The 24,809-nt window shown below is 50.0% G+C and overlaps 2 protein-coding genes across 7 annotated transcripts in view; one reads left to right on the top strand and one right to left on the bottom strand.

Annotated features, from left to right (window-relative positions):
- Positions 1-12,499, top strand: part of SETDB1 (SET domain bifurcated histone lysine methyltransferase 1) — a 27,515-nt gene extending 15,016 nt beyond the window's left edge. For 2 of the 5 annotated variants that reach the window (XM_010996744.3, XM_064477737.1), the window contains 14 exons: positions 184-374; positions 1,127-1,256; positions 1,896-2,070; positions 2,151-2,309; positions 2,940-3,563; positions 4,066-4,182; positions 8,064-8,233; positions 8,791-9,419; positions 10,117-10,145; positions 10,259-10,391; positions 10,663-10,828; positions 11,214-11,425; positions 11,689-11,777; positions 11,967-12,499. In XM_010996744.3, the coding sequence (XP_010995046.1) occupies positions 184-374; positions 1,127-1,256; positions 1,896-2,070; positions 2,151-2,309; positions 2,940-3,563; positions 4,066-4,182; positions 8,064-8,233; positions 8,791-9,419; positions 10,117-10,145; positions 10,259-10,391; positions 10,663-10,828; positions 11,214-11,425; positions 11,689-11,777; positions 11,967-12,084 (2,942 nt within the window). In that variant the 3' untranslated portion in view covers positions 12,085-12,499. Of the gene's footprint in view, positions 1-183; positions 375-1,126; positions 1,257-1,895; positions 2,071-2,150; positions 2,310-2,939; positions 3,568-4,065; positions 4,183-8,063; positions 8,234-8,790; positions 9,420-10,116; positions 10,146-10,258; positions 10,392-10,662; positions 10,829-11,213; positions 11,426-11,688; positions 11,778-11,966 lie in introns of those variants that run through there. The other 3 variants (XM_031436485.2, XR_004131668.2, XM_031436488.2) reach the window with 3 other exon arrangements.
- On the bottom strand, positions 11,970-21,500 carry CERS2 (ceramide synthase 2). 2 transcript variants are annotated; one of them, XM_031436477.2, is made up of 11 exons: positions 21,379-21,500; positions 16,450-16,623; positions 15,900-16,017; positions 15,582-15,700; positions 15,316-15,373; positions 15,163-15,213; positions 14,833-14,925; positions 14,514-14,642; positions 14,205-14,311; positions 13,919-14,072; positions 11,970-13,738 (listed from the first exon to the last, which is right to left on the bottom strand). In XM_031436477.2, the coding sequence occupies exons 2-11, from the start codon at positions 16,620-16,622 to the stop codon at positions 13,598-13,600; spliced, it is 1,143 nt and encodes a 380-aa protein (XP_031292337.1). In that variant the 5' UTR covers position 16,623; positions 21,379-21,500; the 3' UTR covers positions 11,970-13,597. The 2 variants fall into 2 exon arrangements, with proteins under 2 accessions (XP_031292337.1, XP_031292338.1); XM_031436478.2 differs by lacking the exon at positions 21,379-21,500 and adding an exon at positions 21,001-21,055.
- Between the last annotated feature and the right edge of the window lie 3,309 nt (positions 21,501-24,809).

Raw genomic sequence — 24,809 nt, forward strand, 5'->3', positions numbered from 1 at the left:
ACACATTAGGTTCAGTACTTTTAAATGGTCTTGGTTTTGCTTCCCTTGAGGTTATGATTTCTTCATTTATTTTTTCTCTCCCTCCCAACTTGAAAAATACTAAACGTCTCCTTGCCAACCATTTTTCCCTATCAAGACATGCCCTACCTGCCCTCTCTCAGTCCTGCTTCTTCCTTGGGACAGTGAAAAAGACTTGGGAGGACATAGAAGACATCTCCTGCCGAGACTTCATAGAGGAGTATATCACTGCTTACCCCAACCGCCCCATGGTGTTGCTCAAGAGTGGCCAGCTTATCAAGACTGAGTGGGAAGGCACGTGGTGGAAGTCCCGAGTCGAGGAGGTGGACGGCAGCCTAGTCAGAATCCTCTTCCTGGTACTCTTCTTGCCTGGAGTTTCAGAGGCAGGGGTCTGGGTGGGACTTGGGAGCCTGAGAGGCAATAGTGGGATGATTTTGTAGCTACTCCATAGTTTTTCTCTTTCTTATCCTCTTACCTGTTCTCACTATTTTAGGTCAAATTTTGCTTTGTCTTTTTTTGTTCCTCTGTGAGTGGTTGTTGGAAATAAATTCCCTGAATTTAATTCCAACACTAATCTGCATGATGATGTTTTTGTTTTTTTCTCTAGGAGTATCCACGATGCATTTAGGTACAGAGAAGTCAGCTAGTCTGTTAGCCCAGGGTTAGGGCTTTGGTAGCAGAGTGGGGCAAAAAAGAGCGGTCAGGGAATTGGAGGTCTTGGTGATCTTTCAAGGCCGTTAAACTCTTAGACCTCCTGTGCCTATCCTGTCCTCACCTCTCCTGCCTTTCTTAGAATTATGTCTTCTCTGAGTTATCTCAGCCCTCTGATCCTAAGGCCTTATGATCCTTGGTACGCTCCTTATACTCATTATAAACATCTGTCCCCTGTAATTTTTTAGACAAGGATTATGGTTTTGGTTTTTTTTAATATTCCTGATTCCTATCTTGGAGCCTGGCACATAAGTTTATCGACTAGATTAAGGATTTCAGGACTCATCAGCGAGATTTTCCCCAAGGGAGACAAGTGTATATTCTTCAGAAGTGGCAGGATAGATTCTGGCCGTTAGCCCATTTCCCCCCAACCCTTCTTTCCTCCCAATCCCTCAAGGATGACAAAAGATGTGAATGGATCTATCGCGGCTCTACACGGCTAGAGCCCATGTTCAGCATGAAGACATCCTCAGCCTCTGCACTGGAGAAGAAGCAAGGGGGACAGCTCAGGACACGTCCGAACATGGGTATGTCCTGAAAGATACCCTAGGGAGCGAAGAAATCGACAAGCCAGCAAAGGGATTTACATACAGTGACTGTCCTTTGTTTGCCAGGATGACACTACTGACTCACTGGAAATAGGACACATGCCCTGAGTAGTTTCCAGTAGTGGTGATGGATCTGTGGTGCTGCCTCCACACACAGTGGTTCTTATTTGTTCTAAAAGCCACATAAAAGTATGAAACAACTGGCTTCTGTTAGGAGTATTGGTGGTTGTAATTACCTCTGTTATCCACACGAGAATTATCTGCTATATGTGTTATCTGTGGTCAGTTTTTTTTTAAGCCCAAAACTGTTTCTGTTTTTGTATGTTCCTGGCATACTTTCTGGTTAATTTTTCCTAACAACATTAGTTGATCAAAGAATGCATTTTTTAAAAATTTCACCAAAGTATAATGTAATTAATGTAAATTGTCTGAGGCAGGAAGGTAAAATCTATTCCAGTATTCCCATTCATTGGTTTAAATAATGAGATCTAACAGTCTTAGCACTTGGTCAAAATGTTTCCATCGTTGTTTGTTTATATTACATAAATAGAGGATCAGGTGTATCATGAATATAAATGACACAGCTCTTCTCAATGGTCGATTTCCTTTTTTCTGTAGGTGCTGTGAGGAGCAAAGGTCCTGTGGTCCAGTATACTCAGGATCTAGCCAGTACTGGCACCCAGTTCAAGCCAGTAGAACCTCCACAGCCTACAGCCCCACCGGTGCCACCTACCCCACCCGCCCCACCTGCCCCACCTGGTCCACCTCTGTCCCCCCATGCAGGTGACAATGAGTGAGTGCTATTCCTTCTCTTTTGCCAGTTTCTTTCACATTGTATTTTCTGTATCCCTTACTATATGATCTCTCATCTAGAAGCTTGGAAAGCCAGCTTGCCCAATCTCGGAAGCAGGTAGCCAAAAAGAGCACATCCTTCCGGCCAGGATCTGTGGGCTCTGGTCATTCCTCCCCTACATCCCCTGCACTCAGTGAAAATGCCCCTGGTGGGAAACCTGGGATCAATCAGGCGTATAGGTGAGAAAATCTCAGGCTCTCTTTTGGGGCCTTGGCAGTGTGGACTGAGTGGTCACTGTATAGGGAGGTTCCTTGGCGACAAGGGGCCTGGTTAAGATTGTGATCATAAAGAGTTTGGACTTGAGAAGAAAGCTTTAACCCTGGAAGTTTCCAAGAAACAGAACGTAAAAATAATTGAGTTAGAAACTAGGTGCCTAAAAATACAAAATCACCAGAAAGTTATTTGTTAAAACTGCTCATTGAATGTGGTGTCATCATTACAATAAAAAGGAAACTCTGTAGCCTCATTCCTTGAATCACGGGAGTTAGTAAGGACACTTACAGGACACGTAGCAGGAAAAGCAAGCATTGGTAGGAAACTGGACTCTACCTCCATAATTCACAGGCAAAAAAAATGTTAGGAAAATGTACTCTGTTGAAATAAAGATACTGTCAGTGATGAGTAACCATGGTGTTTCATTGTCCAGGTTTAGTAAGGCGAGGGGAAATCTGACTTTCTTGTATCGTCTTTAGCTTCAAGAATACAGCCTTTTGAAAGATTAGAGAAGTGGCTTAGCCAGCTGCTGGGCTGATTATACAACAGAGAGGTCCCATTGCCTTCTTATCTGATCTCTTGCATCTCATTTGCAGATCACCTTTAGGCTCAACACCCTCTACCCCAGCACCCCCGGCTCCCCCAGCACCCCCAGCCTTCCATGGCATGCTGGAGCGGGCCCCGGCAGAGCCTTCCTACCGCGCCCCCATGGAGAAGCTTTTCTACTTACCTCACGTCTGCAGCTATACCTGTCTGTCTCGAGTCAGACCTATGAGAAGTGAGCAGTACCGGGGCAAAAACCCTCTCCTAGTCCCACTACTGTATGACTTCCGGCGGATGACAGCCCGGCGCCGAGTCAACCGCAAGATGGGCTTTCATGTTATCTATAAGACACCCTGTGGGCTCTGCCTTCGGACAATGCAGGAGATTGAGCGCTACCTTTTTGAGACTGGCTGTGACTTCCTCTTCCTGGAGATGTTCTGTTTGGATCCATATGTTCTTGTGGACCGAAAGTTTCAGCCCTATAAGCCTTTTTACTATATTTTGGACATCACCTATGGGAAGGAAGATGTTCCCCTATCCTGTGTCAATGAGATTGACACCACTCCCCCACCCCAGGTGGCCTACAGCAAGGAACGAATTCCGGGCAAAGGTGTTTTCATTAACACAGGCCCTGAATTTCTGGTTGGATGTGACTGCAAAGATGGGTGCCGGGACAAGTGAGTTGGTAGAGGAATTGCCGGCCCTACCTCTAACTTTCTTATGATTCCCTTTCTTTTCATCCCTTCCTTTGCCTTGTATCAGCATTTCTTCCCCCCTTTCCTTACCTTCCTTTGTGGTTTTGTCGTTGGTACCCTAGCACCCTTTACCTCCTCCCTCGGCTGGAGCTCCTGCTGTCAGGCCTCCATGAAAGCTATGAGAGAGAGGCCGAGGTCTAACATGCCTCACTGCATAACCCTGGGCATATGTGTCTTGTCTTTCTTCCTCTGGTTCTCCTTTCCCTTTACTTCCCTCCATCCTGTTTCATTATCTGTCTCTTTATCTTACTCTCACTCTGTCATTTTTTTTTTTTTTTTAACTATCTTCTCTTTTCTCATTTACATGTATGGGAGAAGAAAAAGAAATTTCACTACCCTGTCCCCATCCTTTTATTTAGTAGTGCTTCTTGTCTCTAAAGAAAGCCTCACAGCTCTTGCTGTTGTACTTTTCTGTTTTACACAGGTCCAAGTGTGCCTGCCATCAGCTAACTATCCAGGCCACAGCCTGCACCCCAGGTGGCCAGGTCAACCCTAACTCTGGCTACCAGTACAAGAGACTAGAAGAGTGTCTGCCCACGGGGTGAGTAGCCAGGGGAAATTGAAGCCCCTCAGAGACCGAACTCTTTTTTTCCTGTGCTTGTGAGAACCATCAGAATTCTAAAAACTGGAGCCCAAAATAGAATAACTGAAACAGACATTTTATCAATTAAATCTTAATTACTGAATTTCCAGCACTGTTCCTTTCTTGGGCTTTCCTTGAAATGAAGATATATAATGACTGAATAATATGTAGCAATTTTTGAATTGCAATAAAAGATGATCTTAATTTCATAGCTGTATGAATATCCTTAACAAATTGTGGTTTACTCTGGCAAGTGAGATGTGTTCAGAGAGGAGAGGTAGACAGGGACCTGATTATATAGGATTTTGTAAATCAGAATAAAAATAAGAATCAAATTCATGATGCGATAGAAAGCCTTTAGAGAATTTTAAGCAGGGAAATGATGTGCCTTTTAAAGATTACTGTGACTTCTCTATGAAAATTAAGTCTCTAGGGAAGCAAAAGTAGAATTCGGAAGACCAGTTACATAATTTCAGGAATTTGGGTGAGAAGTGGTGGTTGCTGGGGCTTGTACTAGGAGGAAGGTGGCAGTAGAGATGAAAGAGGGTAGACTGAGGATGCATTTGGAGGTAGAGCTGCAGAACTAGAAAGGCTGACTGTGGAATGGGAGGGAAGGAGCAGAAGCAAGGACAAGTCCTAAATTTTACACTTGAGCGACTAGGTGAATGTCTGCTTTTTACCGAGATGAAAAACTAGACCTAGAGTTGCAGGTCTGAGTGAAATTCTGCTGCTTTTCTGGCCATGTTAAATTCGAGATGCCTGTCAGGCAACCCAAGTAGGAATGTCAGGAAGGCAGTGAGATTTCTGGAGAGAAGTGTAAGGACTGGACATAAGGAATTAGGAATCATCAGCACCAGAGTGATACTCAAAGGCTGGATGGGTTCATCTAGAGAGAACATTGATACTGGAGAAGAGGAGGGGCCCGCGAGTAAGCCCTGGGCTCTTCGCCTAGAGATGGAGCAGAGGAGGTGGAGCCAACACGTGAGACTGAGAAGAACAGGTCAGGGAAAGAGAAGGACAATGAAAAGATATCATGTGGTAACTCGGATGTATATGAATGTGGGGGCTAATAAGCTTAGTGCTCAAGATACATAATTAACGGGGAGAGCAAAAGAGAGAAGCATCAGTGAAATAATTCAGATGTTTTCTCATAATGAAAGGGTCTCTATTTCCAAATTGAAAGGGCCAGTCAGGTCCTAGCATAATGAATGAAAACACATCCTCGCTAAAGCATTTTGATTGATCATTGTGTCCACAGAATACTGAGGACAAAAAGAAAATCTTAAAAACTTGTAGAGAAGAGTAGTAGACCATAAAAGAAATAAAAATTCACAGTCACTTTGGCCTTCTCAAGATAGCATTGGAAGCTAGATGGCAATTAAGGACAATTGTATTCAGAATTCTAAGGGAAATTATTTCTAACCTAGAGTTCTGAACCCAGGAGAACTGTCAGCTATGGGTTAAAGTAGACTAAAGACACTTTTTGACATGAAATACCCCCAATTTTTCCATTATTTCTCTTCTCAGAAAATTACTGGAAGTGTTTAGTAAAATGAGGGGGAAAAAAAGTCAAGGGACAGGAAGGCATACTGATCCAGGAAAAAGAGGATCCAGCTCAAAAGAGGAGTGAGGGGAATCCCAGAGATAGTGAAGTGAAGGGGGCTTCCAGGCTGACAGCTGTGCACCAGGTGTAGAGAACAGACAGCAGTGTGAGAGCAGGTCAGATTTACTTCAAGAGACTTCTGGGGAAGGGGGCTGGATAGAAAACCTGATGTGTCTGAGTGTCTTCAGAGGAGGTTGAGACCACCGGGGAAATCAGGACATGGATTTGTGCTGAATGCGTATTAAAAACTAAGGGAAGGAAAAGATAATTATTAGCTTTAGTTGCATTGTATCCTTTATGTTTTTATTATAAACAAAAAACTAAATCTTGTAACAATGTTTAGATTTGATAATGCTGGGTAGTAGATGAATGTTCATTATATCTTCTTTCCTTGTTTGTAATGTTTCATAAAAATATTTTCAAATACCACAAATAGGTCACTCCCCTGCTTAAAACTCTTAGCTTCCCATTACATTTTGGGTTTTATTCTCTTATTAATCTTGGATCAGATCAAAAGACAGTGTACTGTCTGGCCCCTTCCTATCTCTCTCCTTCCAAAACTGTTCCAAGTGCACTGATACTCTTCAGTGCCTGGACTCGGCTCACCCAGTGTTTGCCAGCCTGCCTCGAGAGCCTTTGTACGTACTGTGCCCTCTTCTTGGCATTCTTCCACTACCGTTTGCATAGTTATCTTCTTTAACCTTGAGCTCTCGGCTTAAATTTCACCTCCTCAGGGAGACCTTTCCCGGTCACTCTAAAACTAGGTCGTTTTCACTCCTTGAATTCTTGCATTGAGCATTCTGTTTGTGTCCTTTGTAGTATGTGCAGCAACTTACATTTACTTTGTTGACTTGTTTTTGTTTCCTTTTGCATTAGAATGTAAGCTTCATGAGGGTAGGAACTTTGTTTCTCTTGCTCACCATTGTATCACCAGCAGCTGATTCACCAAGTGTGTGGCGCGCAGTAACTACTCAAGACATTTTGTTGAGTAAACGAGAAATAGTATAGCTACTCTGAAAGTGTCCTATGGTGGTGATTAGACCTGAGTTCAGGTTCTGGCATTGTCCCTTCCAGGCTGATTCTGTATCAGCAGTCGACAGAGGATATGAGCGCTAAAGCCTTCCCAACCCCAGTGGGGTCTTAAGGGGCCTGGCAGAGGTGTTCCTTGGTATGGTACTGGCTGCACGGTGTGTTTAGTTTGTGAACGTTTATTGAGCTGTAGACTTACACGTGTATTTCTCTCTGTGTATATTATGCTTTAGTATTTTCTTAAGTCAAAAAAAGATCTTTATAGGACTGTTTTGAGGATAGAATAAGAGAATGTATGTAAAGCATTGACATAGTGCCAGACACAGAGTATAAATGCCCAGTAAATTGAAGCTGCTCTTACCATCTTCATCCAGAGGGATTTGACTGATGTCATCAACTAACTGCTTGTACTGTTGACATCTTTCCAAAAGCAGTTGTCTTCCCTTAAATTTACACACCAGGAAAAAAGAAGCAAAATCCCAACACTGAGTAGATAAAGCAGAAACACTGATACCCGAAAATGAGTTTTCTCGGTGTAACTGTGTCATCTTCCTTTAATGTTGACGTTTGCTAGATCTGATTAACTTCGGTAGTTTATTTTTTAAATAGTTAAGCTGTACCTTACTTAAACTAGACAGAATGCGAACTCCCCAAGAGGAGAGATGATGATCTTTTCCATTATTGTGTTCCCAGTGTCTAGCACAATTCTTGGTATCTAATAAATGTTCACTGAATAAAAGAATGAAAATCATTTTTATAAAAGCAAAAATCCCATGAACTTTAGTTCGTTTCTCCTCTGTAGTCCTTTTCAGTATCTGTTATGTGGGCTTCTGCTTTTCTTCTGTATCTTTCTTTTATGCATCTGTTTCTACAGACTGACATAGCCTGTCTGCTAATTTTAATGGCTTTCAATCTGTATTCATTGTCATAGTTTGCTTAGCTTTTCTCTAGGTGTTAGACACTCTGGTATTCAGCGTTACTAACTGGTGGTGTAAACATCTGTATCAATCACCCTTCCCTCTTCTGAGTTATTTCTTTGGGCTATATTTCCAAATGAATCAAAGAGCATAGACAGTTCAGTAAGTCTGCTCATTTAGATCATTGCCTAATAAATGACGATACCTTAAGAATCATAACAGTTCTGTGGATATTAATGGATACTCCAGTGGTCATGTTAGGATTGATTTTTATTGTGACCTTCTCCCAGGGTTTATGAATGTAACAAACGCTGCAAATGTGATCCAAACATGTGCACAAACCGGTTGGTGCAGCATGGACTGCAGGTTCGGCTGCAGCTCTTCAAGACCCAGAACAAGGGCTGGGGTATCCGCTGCTTGGATGACATTGCGAAAGGCTCCTTTGTCTGTATTTATGCAGGTTGGTGATGAAATGAAAGGGTCGCTTTCTGAGGGTAGGACATGGTGGGAAGTTGAGTCAAAGACAAGTTAACATTAGAATAAGATACTTGACATGTGAACTGGGAGAAAGAGGAGGCCAGGATTTTCTTCTGTAAAGAACATGAGTGACGTGCCTGTCTGGGTGGATCAGGAAGGGGCAAAAGTGCTTCATGAGGACAAGAACGAAAAGGGATGAAATTGTGGACATGATGCTTCAGAGGAGAGACATGATAGTAGAGTCCAGTGTATCACTTTTTCCTACATCACTCTACTGCACCCGGAGATCTTTTAGCATAACTCAAAAACTCTCTTTAGGTAAACAAAGTAAAAAGGAAGAATGGGAAGGCAGAAAGGGCAAGATTTAAAGCTATAGTGAGCTCCCCTTACTCTCATAGTTAAGACACTAAGGAGGAGGTACTGTCACACAGAAATGAGAGACCACGATGGAGGTGATTTGGCTCTCTGTGCTGGTAGGCTGCATATTGATGGAATGAACCTTGTTCTTTCAATCTGGGAGGCCTTTCTCTTCATTTCCAGGCAAAATCCTGACAGATGACTTTGCAGACAAGGAGGGCCTGGAAATGGGTGATGAGTACTTTGCCAATCTGGACCACATCGAGAGCGTGGAGAACTTCAAGGAAGGATATGAGAGCGATGCCCCCTGTTCCTCTGACAGCAGTGGTGTAGACTTGAAGGACCAGGAAGATGGCAACAGCGGTACAGAGGACCCCGAAGAGTCCAATGACGATAGCTCAGATGATAACTTCTGTAAGGATGAGGACTTCAGCACCAGCTCAGTGTGGCGCAGCTATGCTACCCGGAGGCAAACCCGGGGCCAGAAGGAGAATGGAGTGTCTGAGATGCCTTCCAAGGACTCCCGCCCCCCCGACCTTGGGCCCCCACATATTCCTGTCCCTCCACCAATCCCTGTAGGTGGCTGCAATCCACCTTCCTCTGAAGAGACACCCAAGAACAAGGTGGCCTCATGGTTGAGCTGCAATAGTGTCAGTGAAGGTGGCTTTGCTGACTCTGACAGCCGTTCATCCTTCAAGACTAGTGAAGGGGGGGAAGGCCGGGCTGGGGGAGGCAGAGGGGAGGCTGAGAAAGCCTCCACCTCAGGGCTGGGCTTCAAGGATGAGGGCGACGTCAAGCAGGCCAAGAAAGAGGTAAGCAATGGCAGGGAACTCTGAGAACCATGACTTCTGTGTAACTTCGGTTCAGTAACAAACTTTATGCCATCTCACCATGAGTCTTCACATGTACGTTATTTACTTGATGGCTATTTCTGTGGGAAACCTGATTAATATCCCCCCTCTACCCAGCACATTCCTGCTGTTTGTTTAAAGAACCAAATTATTTTAAAATCAGCCTGCTGCAGGGAGAATATCTGATTCATTCCAAAGCGAAGGGTTTAGAAGTAATTTTTTAAATTGCTTTTTCATCACCACTTTCTTCTATTGTAGTAGAAATACAAATAATTGGCTTTACATACATTTTTAATGACGTTGAAACTTACCACGTTACAGGTGGTGCCGTATCCCTCTTCCTTGTAAGATTCTGCTCATGGGATTTTCCGTGAATGTGTTCTAATGCCCTGTTGCTGGGAAGTGTTCAAGACCCCTCCCAAGGGGGCTTCTTGATGAAAATGATTGTTACTGTCAAGTTGCAGAGGAGTTTCTCCATACACACCCCGCTTTAGTGTACCTCTCACTGGCTAAGGTCTTTGGAGGTCATTTGAGATGCAAACGTTTAACACGTTGATCACCCCTGTGGATCGAGTGCCCATGAGGAAACACGACTATCACCCAGATCTGGGTGACGTGGCGATCAACGTGTTAACCCTTCACTTGTTCTCTTTTCCAGGACCCTGATGACCGAAACAAGGTGTCAATGTAAGTGCCTCTTTTTTTGACCTGTTTCCAAATCTACCTTCTCTCAAGCCTACAAAAGTAACCTAAGAAACAGCCAATAACCCGACCCCTCTCATGTCTTCCTCTCTCATCAGAGTTACTGAAAGCTCTCGAAATTATGGGTACAATCCTTCTCCTGTGAAGACTGAAGGACTTCGCCGCCCACCAAGTAAGACTAGTATGCATCAGAGCCGACGACTCGTGGCCTCCGCTCAGTCCAGTGCTGACGTAAGTGGCCTTTCTCGAGCTGTACCTCACCCAGCATTCTGTTCTATTCAGAGTCTGAGCAAAGGAACGCTGTCCTTAGCTCATCGAGTCCTTCACCATAATTACTGTTAGGTCTTTTCTTGTTTCTTTGGCCTTGACTTCTTGCCTCATTTTCCTTCATCCAACATCTGATCTTACTCTAGTCTAGCTCCTTCCTGCCTGACCATAGGCAGGACTCAAAGGGGCCCCCCCATTTACTCTTCTTCCTTCTTTTCACCTTCTGCCTCTCCAGGATATCCTGACGCTGTCCAGCAGCACAGAAAGCGAGGGGGAAAGTGGGACCAGCCGAAAGCCCACTGCTGGGCAGACTTCAGCCACAGCCGTTGACAGTGATGATATCCAGACCATCTCCTCTGGCTCTGAAGGGGATGACTTTGAGGACAAGAAGAACATGTCTGGTAGTCTGGAAGAATTTGGGGGATTATAGGAAGGAACCAGTAGGAAAGTTGGGATAGAGGATTTTTTTAAGTAAGCTAAAGAAGTTGGGGGGGGGAATTCAGATCCTAAGAGTTGAAGCATCTCTAGGAGGGCTCCCTGACTCCCAGCAAACTGTTAACCTTGTTTAACACGTCCCCTTCCTCTCTTCTTTCCAGTTCCCTACTCTTCCCTCAGCTCCTTTAGCCAGTAGATCTAATCTTGCTTGAAAAAGCTGCCCCTTAGGCTCCTTGCCTTAGAGTCCCAGCTTATTGGTGTTACAGGGCTGCACTGGTGTGGATGAAAACGCAAGTGGAGTGTCTGGTCATGAGGCAGGACGGGTCTAACCCCGTTCTCCTTCCTGTCTAGGTCCAATGAAGCGCCAAGTGGCAGTAAAATCAACCCGGGGTTTTGCTCTTAAATCAACCCATGGGATTGCCATTAAGTCAACCAACATGGCGTCCGTGGAAAAGGGGGAGAGCGCTCCTGTTCGTAAGAACACACGCCAGTTCTACGATGGTGAGGAGTCTTGCTACATCATTGATGCCAAGCTTGAAGGCAACCTGGGCCGCTACCTCAATGTGAGACCCCTTTCCTTCACCTGTATGTGCTGATTATCCCATGGTTCTCAAATTTCTAGTTCTTTTAGTGCAGCTACATAAACTCACCTCTTCTTGCCATAAATTCTTCATCTCAGAGGATCTTAAAGAGGTGGCTTTCTTTGAAAACTTCTGTCTGTGATGTGGAGGATCAGTTGGCATTGTTTTCATCCAACGTTCATTCACCCCATAAAACCAGATTCTGCTTCCTTAGTTCTTACTGGATCCTGTCCTTAAATCTACAGCACAGTTGCAGCCCCAACCTGTTTGTCCAGAATGTCTTCGTGGATACTCATGATCTTCGCTTCCCCTGGGTGGCCTTTTTTGCCAGCAAGTAAGGAGGAGTCAGGAAAGGGGATGGCTGGGTAGGAAAAGCAGCCCACGGTTGGGAAGGGGCAGAACTACTGAAATTCTAAAGGCCCCTCCTCTGTCTGTGATCCAGCTCCACCTGCACAGCTCTGCCACCCCAGGCGCCTGGGTTCTTTGCTGTCTTCACCACCCCCTTCCTTTTCTTCCTTTTCAGGAGAATCCGGGCTGGGACAGAACTCACCTGGGACTACAACTACGAGGTGGGCAGCGTGGAAGGCAAGGAGCTGCTGTGCTGCTGTGGGGCCATCGAATGCAGAGGGCGTCTTCTTTAGAGGGCAGCCTCCTTCCTAACCTTCTGAACCCTTCCTGAACTGCCCTTTCCTCAGGAACTGGGTCTTCGTGACTGCTGAATTCTGACCCCCCCCCCCCAACCCAAGTCTCCAGTCTAGCTATGCCCCCAGCTCCTAGTAGATAGAAATGGGGGTTCTGGATCAGGAGATCTCTTCCACTGTGGTGCTAGCAGGCAGGCCCCCTCCTCCACCTCCTAAGGCACCTGGGGTGGGAGAGGTTACCACTCTACCCTGGGCCTGACGTCCCTTCTGTCCTCCTGTTGCTCACCCTTCCCATCCTATGTTTGTTTGTGTCCATGCTTCTAACAGACTTTATGCCTGCAATGAGGGCTGTGTATTTTACTATCCCTGGTTTGTATTGTTTCTTGAAAGTCTTTTAACAAGATGTTAAAACTAAGATTGTGATTTGATTTCTCTCCCTCAGCTCCCACTTCTGGGTCTTTTGATGAGAGGCCTGTTTTCCCCATTTTTCCCAGTGGGCAGCTGTCATTAGTCTTGACCCTTCTCTGCTTTTTCTTATTCGCCATATGAAATTTTAAAATGTTACATAACCATTAGGAAGGCATGAGGAAGACTACCTTAGTTTATTTAGTTGATCCCTCTTCTCAATTCTCAATAGTCTCAAACACTTGTTGCCATGTTTTACTTAATCTTTAATATATTTTAATTAAAAAAAAAAAAACCCATTAACAGTACATTTTGGTCTGAAGTGGTCCCTCTGCTGAAATGCCAGGTGCTAGCTGTCATTCTGGCTTTAAAACCAAAACCCCAAACATTTAATAAATAAAAATTAGAACTAGTTGCCATTCTACTCCAAACCAGCTAGCCTAGGGAAAGAGGCCAGAGAAAGGAGGCAGTAAGATCCTGGACCTGTAACTGCAGGGACAGCTGGCCGAGAAGTAACAAGACTGAGCAGTCCCCAGTGTGGCCCCCACTTTTTGGCAGAGGTAGGATAAGGGTCGTGTGCACCCTCCTACGCTCAATTCATTTGTATCTTAGGAGGGAAGAAGTTAAAGTCAGCTCAGCTTTGGTTTCTGGTCCGAGTTAGGGAGCTTAGAAAGGTGAGCCCTGGTCCAGCTTTGGCAGAATGAGGCCCACAGGTAGGACAGTAAGGCACGACCCTGGCTCTGGAGGTCAGGGAGTCAAAGGCAAACAGCTAGGGCCCAATTCTGAAGAATAAGGAATGTGAGTTGTAACCCCATCCCCAGCGCTGAGGAAGGGTCTTGAAATAGAACAGACAACTTGGAAAATAGAGAGGAAAATAAGACCATCCCCCCTCTAACAAAGGATACAGCCGACCTCCCCTTTCCTGGGGGCAGGCTGGGTGGAATTTGGCTTAAAGGCAACTGGGTGACAGGGAAGCAGGGGGTGGGGGCACAGAGAAGAACACTCTCCTCTTTCTCCTTTCTCCCCAGGGCTTAAAGTGACCCTGTGGGGAGGGTGGGGTAGTTCCTTGGCTTTATGCAGTAATCTGAGGGGCAGCAGGGACAATGTTTCAGTCATTCTTACGATGGTTGTTATTGAGGATAGGGTGGCCATTAGCTAGGGGCCGGCTCTTTGCTCCTCCCCCGGCTGCAGCCTCCTCCCCCTCCGAGCTCTCTGTCTCTTCCCGGTCACTGCGTTCGTCTTCTACCAGCTGTGGAAAGGGTGGAAAGGGTTACAAACCCCCACGGACTGGCTCTCTCTAGATACAATTTTTCCAGCTGTACCCAGAGCCCCACAGTAGTTTTTAGAGGGTTACTGGTATGGGCAGGAATTTGGGCAGTTTCTGGAGTGGAGGGTAGTAGGGCCCACAAAATACGGAGACAGCCTTTACCTTTCCAGTTACGAACTTGTGGGCCATGCGCAGGATGAAGTAGGCCCAGAAGACATGCAGCAGCTGCAGCACTCCCATCATGAAATTGAAGAAGTAGTAGCCAAAGAAGGCGGGGTAGAGCTCCAGGGGGTACACCACAGTGCAGTGCAGGATCCTAGGACGGGAAGGGAGAGACCAGAGCTGTGAGCACAGCAAGGAGGGGTTAAGTGGAGAACAGATAAATAGGGAAGAGGGGCAAGACTTCTGATTCCTTGAGAACCGGAGTACAGTCCGGCCACCTACTCACCAGAAGGGCAGGATGACCAGGCGGGTGATGATGAAGACAATGGCGAAGACGATGAAGATGTTGTTGCAGGTGTTTTTCCATCCCGCATAGTTAAACATCTTGGCTGACTGCATAGATAGCCCCCATCTGTCATCATGGGCTCCTGACTCTCCCAGTCACATGTACAGCCCATTAGCACACTGGTTCTGTGCTGCCCACCGCCTTGGTCCCTGGAATGTGGAACCCCCCCATCACCCCAAATCAAGGATAGAGGAACAGAGAACCTGCACCAGGGTCTGTAGGTGTGAAGAAATGCCCAGGGAGCCTGACCTCTAGCAGGTAGTCAGAAGAATCATGCAGAGCCATGATGAGAGTTCCTGCTCGGACATAATTGGCAAACCAGGAGAAGCTGATGAGGATGATGGTGGCCACGTGGTGGATGATCTGTTCCTTGAAATCCTGTAGAAAAGATGGTCTCCTGAGGACTTTGTCTGGTTTCCTAGCCCGCACTGTTCTGTTTCCTCCCCCTCACTGTTAGTTCCACGTATCCCACAGCTCCATCCAAAGCACCCAGAAGTCAAGGGGGAGGCTGTTCATCCCAGGGCTTCATTTGGGCTCCTAGGCTTAATGGCACAGCCTCTTGACCTACCTTTCGCTTGACATCAGAGGCAATGCTGAAGAGCAGGGACCAGTAGAAAGAGAGTTCAATCATGTAGTACCAATACTGGGAAGGGATGGTGCTCTGGGAGAGAGGAAAGAGAAAGGTGAGGGACACCAGAGCAACTGGACGCAAGAGTCTCACCTCTCCAAACCCAGCCCTCTAGCCCCCGAGTTTGTGTTTAGCACTGTGTTATGACTCCAGTCCCTTCTGCCGCGTGTTCCGGAGATGCTCTCTTCACAAGGGTGTGTACGTCCTAATCCTGTCCTACAGCGATTCTCTTTAATCACCTCATGTAAAGAGTCAGGACCCATCTCGTACCTGTATGGGATATCCCTCCCAAACTTTCCTCATGTCATAGAACCAAGGTTTCTGCAAAGAGATGGTGAGAGGTTAAAAGAAGGGACCCAAATTCTGTGGCCTCACCCACCCTGCCAGAGAACCTACTCCCACCTCCCAGTAACCCCTACTCACGTCAACAATAACGGCCATGCCCACAATAAAAGCGATCAGGTAAAATGTGAATCTCCAGCTGGAAGAGGAAGCAGAAATGGCTGAGAGAGTGGGGTGGGAGAACCGCACAGCCCTGCAACCAGCCCCCAAGTACACCTCCCCCAGATTCCCACCTTTCCCTCCTCACCTGGGTGCAGTCTCTGCATAGAGCCATGGCCCACCCCTCCCAGGAGAACACATCAGACTTTCCTCTGCCACCCAGCTTCTCTGGCCCCAACCTCCCCTACCTCGCTTCTCGGAACTTCTTGAGGAGACTGGGCCGGTCCTGGTTGCGGCGGCGGCGGAACCAGCGCTCCACCTGGCGGCCAGAGAGCCCGCTCTGCCGCGACAGAAGGTCCACCTCCGCCTGGGTGCAGTGAAGAAGCCCATTTCGATCTGCTTCAGAACTCAGCAGCACCCACCCTCCACCCTCTACCAGAGATGACCCATGTCAGGCCTGCTGTCGTCCCATCTCTTCACCCGCCAGAGCTGGCCTTCCAACCCCATCCCCTGCCCACTGCCCACCAGAACCCAGTAACTCCCAGACCAGAGTCTGCGGCTCACACCTGTTTGGGCTGCTTGCCGCTGGTCACGTAGAAATGCTCCAAAATGGGGTTGGGAGGTGCCCGCAGCCGAGTTTTCTCCTTTACGTTCAGGAGGGCAGCCAGCGGTGTAGCCACGTAACTGGGGGAGGGATATGAGTGACAAATGTCTGGCTCTCTTGAAGCACCACAGTCTCCCGGTAGCTTCTAGGCGGGGGCGGGGGCGGGCAGGGCACAACAAACTGCAAGCTCAGGCAACTATTCCTGGGCCTCAGTTTCCCGGCAGGCCCTTCTCTGGCTCCCTTGGGCTGCCCATGGCTGACAAAGCTGTCTGTGTTCACTAGTGACCAGGCGGGGTAGAGGGTGAGAACAAATAACCATTGAAGGAAAGGGCCTGGGGGTGCTGAGCCCTCAGAAAGACAATGCTGCCTTCAGTGGGGGGCACAGAGTAGGCTGGGACCTGGGTGGTGAGAATACCACGGTCCAGGACCAATTAAACAGAGACAGACTTGAAGTACAAGAAACTGTGTGGCTGGCACCCGCGGAAGGCATAAGGGCAGGTCGGTATGCTCACAGCTCAAAGAAGTATCGAACGATGAGGAAGAGCAAGGCCAGGGGTAGTGTGATGTAGAGGTCTGAGGCTTTGGCATAGACACGTCCATCTCGGTCTTCTAGATCAGCCCAGGTTAAGTTCGCAGGCAGCCACAGCCGTTCCCACCAGAAGTAGTCATACAAGGTCTGGAGCATCCTGAGGGAGGAGGGAAAGGTGGAGCATATCAAAGAGGGCAGCAAGAGGGGAAGAGACAGATGAAGGTCTTCATGGTTTAGCAAAAAGAACAGGGGCAAAGACGCAAGCCCTGGGTTCTGGTCCTGGCCATGTAGGCAAATCAGTTTCCCCACCTACAATAAAGTGGCTTTCCAGTCTAACATTTACTATTTACATCAACCAAAGGCGACGCTAACGCTACCACCCCCCCACCCCCCCACATGTTTCCCTAGATTTAAGAACCCGGGGGTCTCCCCATCATTTTGCTGTCCTCACATGGAGGACAGACAGGATCTGGCCCTAGATGCTGTAGCCAATAAATCTCAAGTCAGAGGCGCCCTCTCCCCACTACTCTCCAGCCACCCTTGTTATCCCCCAAGCCAACCTATAAATGGAAGCTCCCTTGCCAGGGAAGCCCAAAAACAGGTTGCAGGGCTGGGGCAAGCCCTTTCTCCTTCTTCCTTACAACCCAGCGGGGCAGCAGGTCCTAGGGAAAATTGAGAGGCCAGAGTATTATGCCCCCAAACAATGCTGAGCTCCAAGATAATCGATGGACATCAAACTCCTGCACACAAGATTAACACACATGCCAAGCCATCCAGTCCCTACACATCAGGCAGAAGAACCCTGTCTGAAGCCTCTTCTCAGAAACAAAAATGAAGGCTAGGCTGCAGAAAGTCGGGGATTGGGAGATAGAAAATCGAGACAGCGACTAAGACATCTGGTGGAATTAGGAGCTATTTCTTATTAAGGCTCATCTGGAAAGTATGATACTAGCCTGCGGGGGAACACCTGTCACAAATACCTGCAGCCCAGGAAAGAGGGCTGCTTTCCCCAGCCTCCGCCTTCCATCCACTGAAAGACAAAGGCTCACCAGGGTGGTAGCGACCACTTAAAACACTCAAATGAGGGAGGGGATGGTCTAGGGCTCATGTGGAGTTAGCAGCTGCTTGGAGCTGAAAGAAGCAGCAAGGATGAAGATTCAGTGATGCTGGAACCAGCACAACACCTGGCAGTCCTGGGACTCAGAGTGAACCCAGGATGATGGCAAGGGCGGTACCTTCCAGGCTCCCTACCCTTCATCCTCCCGGGAGGATAGGTGAATGGTATCCAGACTGGCCTTGAGACTAAAAGCTGACACGGAAGAAAGGTGGTCCTCTCCCAGCCAGGGAGGACAGAGACTGAGGAGATCGTTTTCTGCTGTGAACTGGAGACCAAGTGGTGCCGCTCTCCGGCTGAAGGTTGATCAGATCACAGCTGAGCTGGGCTGGTTCTCCGGCCCTGCTCCTCAGACAGCTCCGCCTCCACCCACCGCAGAAGCACTTGCGAAATCCCTCTCAGCCTGTCACGGGTCAGTATTCCAGCTCAAGGACTTTACCCTCTTGTCCCCACTCCTGGTCACTGCTCTCGGATGAAATCAGAGGTCAGCACGGACAGTGAAGGAGCTTCAGCTCCACCTTCCCCCAGTAACACACACACACACATTCCAGGCCTCAGCTCCTGAGGGCACTGCCCCTTCCCCCTCCACCTTAACAAGAATAAATATTTATTTAGTTAAAGAGATGGAAGCCTTTTGAACCGAACAAAATTAAACATAATTATCCACAGAACTCTCTCCAAACAACCATGCACAAACATACACCTTTTTCCTAGAAAAAAGTTATAGAAAATCTAGTAGAGAAGGGACCAGGCAGAATGCCTGGATGTGGTGGCACACCTCTGGCTCTTCCTTTCCACCTTTTTTCCTTAGCCTGACTGGAGGTGAGGAAATAAACCTTGAACCAGTCACCTGACTGCTATGTCTCCCTGTAGCTCAACCTGTCCTCCACTGAGGTCTAAAGTCAAGGGTATTGACAGGGCTAGAAGTTGGGTCCCATCCCCACCCTGGTCAGTGGGAACCTGCACGTTAGTATCTCTTGTCACTGATACTTTGAGGATTAAAGATTCAGAGAGCTGGCGGGGGTCCTGGAGGGTACGAGCAGAGTCCCTGTCCCTGACTCCTGGGGCCCAGGAATGTCTTACGCCAGTCTGATCCCTACACAAAGAAGGTGAGGAGCTGGGGAACTGGCAGAGAAACTGCCAAAGAGATGGTCAAGGGCAAGCGCCTGGATAGCGCAACTATCTCAACCCCCAGACTAGACAGCACCTGCCCTCCTCCTGCTCCACGCAGGGAGAGTGGAAGATAGCATGAGCATGATGGGTCTGGAGTTCAGAAATGTAGGTTAATGCGGGCGCTCTCACACCTGGGTTTCAGGCTTTCTGCGACCACAGTCCTCCCGTGCTGCCTACTGCTTCCATTAGCAGAGGCACAACTACCCCGTCCCCGCTTCCCTGGCCCCAGGGCCGAGCCCAGCAGAGGGAGGCACCAGATTTGGCAGGGTCAGGACTTTTGACCTAATGCAGAGGGGGAGGGAAGGCAACAGGGGCTCCTAGCTGGCCTCACTGACACACCCCGCAGAACAGAACGTGCGAGTCTGCTCCCAGGGGCATCCCTGACGGCTGCCTGGTAGCAGCACACCAAGCCAAGCAAGGGATCCTATAAGCAAAAGGCTGGGGCAGGAAAAGGGGATGTGCCCTCGCGATAGGGAGACAATTTGGCTTTTCTTGGGGCATGCTGGCCCTCTGGACAGGTACTTGATTTTCTGGTGGAGAAAACCACACTTATATTTTTCCAATCATAGAATTTACTCCCCACCACACATGAAGAGACAATTGGGTGTGTGAGTATGTATGTCTTTCTCACACACACCCCACCACACACACCTGCCTCAGAGAGACAGATACCACTTTCTGAGACAAGGCTGGAGAGGGGCCAGCAGAGCAGGGATTTCATGGGCATTGGATTACCAGGAACTTGAACAGGGCTCTGCCTAGTCCCCACCTTTTGCCCCAACCCTGACAAACCCATCCCAGACCCTCAGAGTTGAAAAGGGGTAGGGGGTTCCCCTGGGGGCTTGTAGACCCAGAGGACTGGGAGGGAGGAAGTTTGAGTCTGTGAGGAAGGGATCTCACAGACTCAATGTGATAACAGTAACAGTGGCTCTCAGAATTTGGAGGAATAATTGAGGAAAATATAGTGAGATCAGCAAGGAAGGAGAGAGTGACAAAGAGAGGGTCCCACAGGATGTCAGCTTCCACTGAAGCCTGGGGGACACAAAAAAAGAAGTAGAAGAGGACCTGAATAGTCCTCCTTGTTGAAAACTTTTCCAGGCAGCAACAGCGAGTTAGGAACAGGCTGCAAGCAATGGATGCAGCCAAGAAGAGGTGGATCATTGCTCCAGGCTGCAGTATAGGTTCCAAAATTTAGGTATTTTTTGGGGGGGGATGCCCTACCAAAGGCCCTAACACACCCCAATACTGCATAAGACTACAGCCCCCAGGGGCAGGGAAAGGGTGGCAGGTTGAAGAGGGGGTGGTGCTGAAACCGTAAAGGGTTAGCCAGCCTGTGGCCAGTGACGGAAGAGCGGAGGCCCTTCCTGCCAGGGGGAAAGCTGGCCAGAGGCCCCAGTGAAGGGAGTGGACTGTGGGGTACCAAGGAAGACAAGGAACTCTCTTCAGGACATTAGAGTCCGTGCAGGGCACTGCATGATTAGGGCCAGGCCCTGAGGGAGGAGGCTGCTGACAAGTCCTTACCCTTAGAAGCCCCATCGCAAGTGCAGTCAGCCACCCACATTAGGCCCAGTCACCTGGACTCTGGTATGGGACAGTGACCCCTCCAAAACAGATGTGGGAGTGATTGCTGGAGGCCTTCCCTGATTCAATGCCCTGGGAAGAAGGGCTCACTCCATTCCTCAGGATCCTCAGAACCCTCTGACTGCCGGACTTGGCAGCTCAGGTGATTGAGACCAGATTTTGATACCAAGAGCCTGGACTGGGGAGAAAATGAATCCCCAAGCTCAGGCCAAATATTAGTACCACACACCTGCAATTAACCTACTTGCCGGAGAGCCTCCGAGCCAGTAATTAACAAGGTGAGGCCCAGAAAACCAGTTTCACCAGCATCCTCCCCCGGCACCCCAACCCCCGCCCTCACTCCATAACGGTATAGGATCCTTAGCCTTGGGGGACCGGGACAGACACTCAGAGCCACTCCTTCCTGTTTCCCGTTAAGCACATGGACGCTCTGACCGCCCTCCCGGAGTGGGCACAGTGGGCGGGTAAGAAAAAGCGGCAAGACCCTCCACTCTCCTCCCACTCTAGCCACGGGACTGTCCGGGCCAGGGGCCCCGCTGCGAGCCCGCTGCCAGGCAGGGGGCTCTCGCGCAGGTGGTCACCGGGCTTGTCTACTCCCCAACAAAGGGGCGCCTGGGGCTCGGCCGTCCGCGAGCAGCCCCCGCTCCCGCACCTCCCGGCCCCTACCTGTTGTCTACCAGGGCTCCTCTGGGCTCGAGGCGGCGCGCCCGAGGACGCCCCGGCGCCTGGCCAGCCTGCCCCGGGGCGGCGCTGGGGGCCCGGCCGCTCCCGCACGGCGCTCCGGCCTGCCCGCCCTCCCCCAGGCCGGCCGCCATGAGCGCGCCAGGCAGAGGCCCCGAGCCCGCGGCAGCGCCCCGCGCCCAGAGGCCCGCGGGTGTGCGCCCGGGCCCCCTCTCCCCTCCGCGGCCCTCTCCCTCCCCCGCCGGGCCCTGTGCGCGGAGCCGCGTCCGCGCAGCCCCCAGTTCTCCCAACTTTTCCGCGCCGCGTCCCGCCCCGCCCCTGCGCGCGGCGCCCCGGGGCCCCGGAGCGGGGGTTCCTACTCACTCGGCGGCGGCGGCGGCGGCGTCGCGGAGCTGGCCGGGCCGGGCGCCGCTGCTCCGTCTCTGCTCTGGTCCGCGCTCCGGGCCCCCTCCGGACTGGCTCCGCTCGCTCCTCTCCTCCCCCTTCCGCCCGCCCGCCTGCCCGCTCCCTCCCTCCTTCCTCCTCCTCCCGCCGCCCGCCGAGCCCGGCCGAGCCGAATGCGAGCCCAGCCAGCCCCGGAAAGAAAGGCCGCGAGCAACACAGGAGCCGGGAGTCTGGGCGTGGGCCTGCGGCCCGGCGACGGAAGGAGAGACGAGGGCAGGCGGCGGGGCCGGAGCCTCCGCGCGGGGTCTGCCGCCGCCCCCTTCCCGGCCCAGGGCGGGTGGCTGAGCCCCGGGACTCTAGCCCTCGCGGCGCCCGGCACTGGAAACACGGCACCAAGGGGAGAAGCCCCCGATGAGGGCTGGCAGTGTGGGGGGCTCTCCCAGCCTCAGGTCTCTCCGTTAGGGATGCGATGTAGCCTTCGGGGGACCCAGGACAGACCGGCGACGTGCCCGAAGACCCGGGACGCGGAGCGGTCGGGCCCCCGCCCCATCCCACCCGCCCCTGAATGCGGTCCTCGACCTCCCCCCAGCTGCGGCCCTCAGGTCCCTCTGCCCGACCGATTGCCATACTTCCCACCGCCTGGCCCCCTGGGCAGCGGAGGGAGGAGGGCGCCCCGGCTCCCGACGGGCGCAGCCCCGGGGAGTCCTTCCCAAGTGTCGCGCGTCTAGGCCGAGCTCCTCTCCAGGGCCGACCCAGGCAGCTGACCTTCCCAGCGCAGAGCCTGCGACCCCTAGGGCGACCCCCACCCCAGCCCCGCCGTAAAACCCACAGCGTTTCCACCCAAGTGCTGTAAAACCTACCCCAGAGGCACGCGTTCCCTACCGTAGTAGACTCTGAAAGAGCCCACCCCCAACTTTTGTTGTGTAAGATGTATTTGCTTTCGATCTAGACTTTGGTTATCCGTATTCAAATTCATATTAAAAATGTTTTTTCCTTAGTCTGGTAAAACTGATGTTTCAGGAAGATACAACATGTTTATCTTAGAAAACTGGCCTTGATTCCTCGCGTGGACAGAGTGTGACTAAAACGTGTTGGAGGGCTTGCTTAGAGAGCGCCGGCCAGGTAGGGGTAACTTAATTTTTCACCTTGATGAAATGTTGGCGTTCTTACACTGTCACAGTTAGAACCTCTGACAGTAGCTTGTTTCAAGGTTTATCTAGTCAAGTTCAGGTCCTTTGACAGTTCTCTGAAGAATGTGACCTCCCACCAATCCAGTTCGAGAGCTTGGCCCTCACTTAAGGCTCTTTCTGGAGAGGTAGAAACGCAGAAGTTGACTGACTTCCAAACTTTTCTTTCGCTCTTTGCAGTGGATCCCCCAGCCCAGGCCTACCACCAGGGAAATAAAACTCGTTTGCCCACCCTCTGGCCCCTGGCATCCTCAACTAGTCACCAGAGGCGTCTTCAGCCTTTTTCAGCCCCAGACCTGCCTGATTTCCCAGTTCCCAGCAACCCCTCCAGCCCTTTGCTCCTTTGCCCCTTTGCCCCAGGCCGAACTCCTCCTTTATGAACATATCTTTCTACCCCTTTGTTAGTCCCCTTCCCTCAGCCTTCCATATTCCCTCTACTTTTCTTGAGTGCCCTCCCCAGATGTCCTCTACCAGCAGGGTTCCAGTGTCTCCTCTTTGGACCCTGCTAACCTTTGGGTAACTCTCTGCCTCCTCCCTATGTCTGTCCTACCTGGCTCCCCTCCTTTAGTTTCTGAGCCCTTTTCTCAGTTTTCCTAGAGGCCAGGCTTTCCCAAGGTCCCCACCAGGCTTTTTAAATGACTCCTCAGAAGACTGAAAACCAGTTAACTTTTTTGTAAGATAGCTGTGGGGAGGGGAAGTTTGGGGCAGGAGCTGAATAGTCAAGGCCTGAAAAATAAAGATAAGAGGGTGTAGCCCTCCAGGAAACAAAGAAGGTGGATGGAGCAGGGGAAACTGGGCCTCAGACAGCTTTAGAATGATGCTACCAGTGTAGGAAGATGCACACACACACTCAGTCTGTCTAGCTTGGACCAGGAGGTCGTGATCACCGGCCTTCTGACCATCCCCCACCACCCTGGGCTGGCACGGCCACACCCACAGTGCCCCAAGCTGCCTGCGTAGCCCTGACTCACTTCCTCTGTATGGGCTGCTGAGGTGTCTAGGAGGCAGAGGACACTAACAGGCCTTCAGCCTGGGATTTAGGTGCCGGGGCAGCCTTCGGGGATGTGCAAAGACAAGGACCCAGTTGTGGAAAGTGAGCCTTGGTCTTCCCAGGTCAGGCTGGCTCGTGCAGCACAGAAGCCTGGAGCTTGGCTAGTACATAAGCAGAGGGACTGAGGTGCCAGGAATTATGAGGAGAAAAAGTTTCATAACAAGAGGAAATATAGATGGGGGGTTCTATATATTCTAAAATCATGCAATGCAAAGTATTTGCAGAAAAGCAATATGAACTTGGAGTTCAACGAGTTTTCATGAGTCAACAGCTGAGTCTCCATTTACTACTGCTTTGTCCTCCTGTATTCCACTAAGAGGAACCCCAAGTCAGCCACGCCCTCCTCTGAGTGACGAGGAAAACATTAAGAAGTTAGGAGACCTGGATTCTGGCTTCAACACCATGGCCTTTGGAAGTCACTCAGCCTCCTTGAGTCAGTAACAAGAGGGTGGTAGACCAGGTCATCCCTAAGCTCTCCTCCAACTTGGAACTTCTGAAATTTAGAGCATAGGGGTGGAAGGTGATTTAGTAAATCTGAAAACAACCTCAGTCTGGCCCTAGAATTGAACAAAACAAAATCCAGGGACAAAAGGAGTGAGATTCCACCAGTTTCAGTGGAGGCTTTGTAAAGGCATCAAACACAGTCCTCACACTCCTAGACAACCAGGACTACTCTTCTGCCTTCTCCAAGTTCAGGATTCAGCCTTGCAGTTCAGCCAGCAGTCCATTGCAGAGGTTTGGACTAGGGAAACAAGAGCCCTCTCTCTCCTTTCATTTCCCCCTGAGCCTGCTTGGAACATGTGCCCAAGAAGACACTCTGATGGATGCAGAAAGCCAGAGGCAGGGAACTCTGGCTGTGGAGCCACTGTACTGAACTAACCCAGCCTAGAAAGTCATCGTATGTCCTGAGCTCTGTCTCAGTGGGGTCCCTTGAGTAGAGGTCTACCTGCGGCTTTTCCCCTGACCCTGCCTGCCCACCAAGCCCACCAGGAACCTCAGGAAATCGCGCTTGCCAGCAAGTAGGCCCCTTGATATCTGCGGGTGGAGCCAGAGCCTGGGAGACCTCAAGTGGCCACCAGGGGGCTCGGGGCCCTTTCTCAGTGTTTTTTGATGCTCTCTTGTGGCCAGGTTGGGAATTGGCAAGAACAAAGTTACAGAAAAGAGCCAAGATT

The sequence above is a fragment of the Camelus dromedarius genome, chromosome 23 (assembly GCF_036321535.1).
Source record: "Camelus dromedarius isolate mCamDro1 chromosome 23, mCamDro1.pat, whole genome shotgun sequence".
NCBI lineage: Eukaryota > Metazoa > Chordata > Mammalia > Artiodactyla > Camelidae > Camelus > Camelus dromedarius.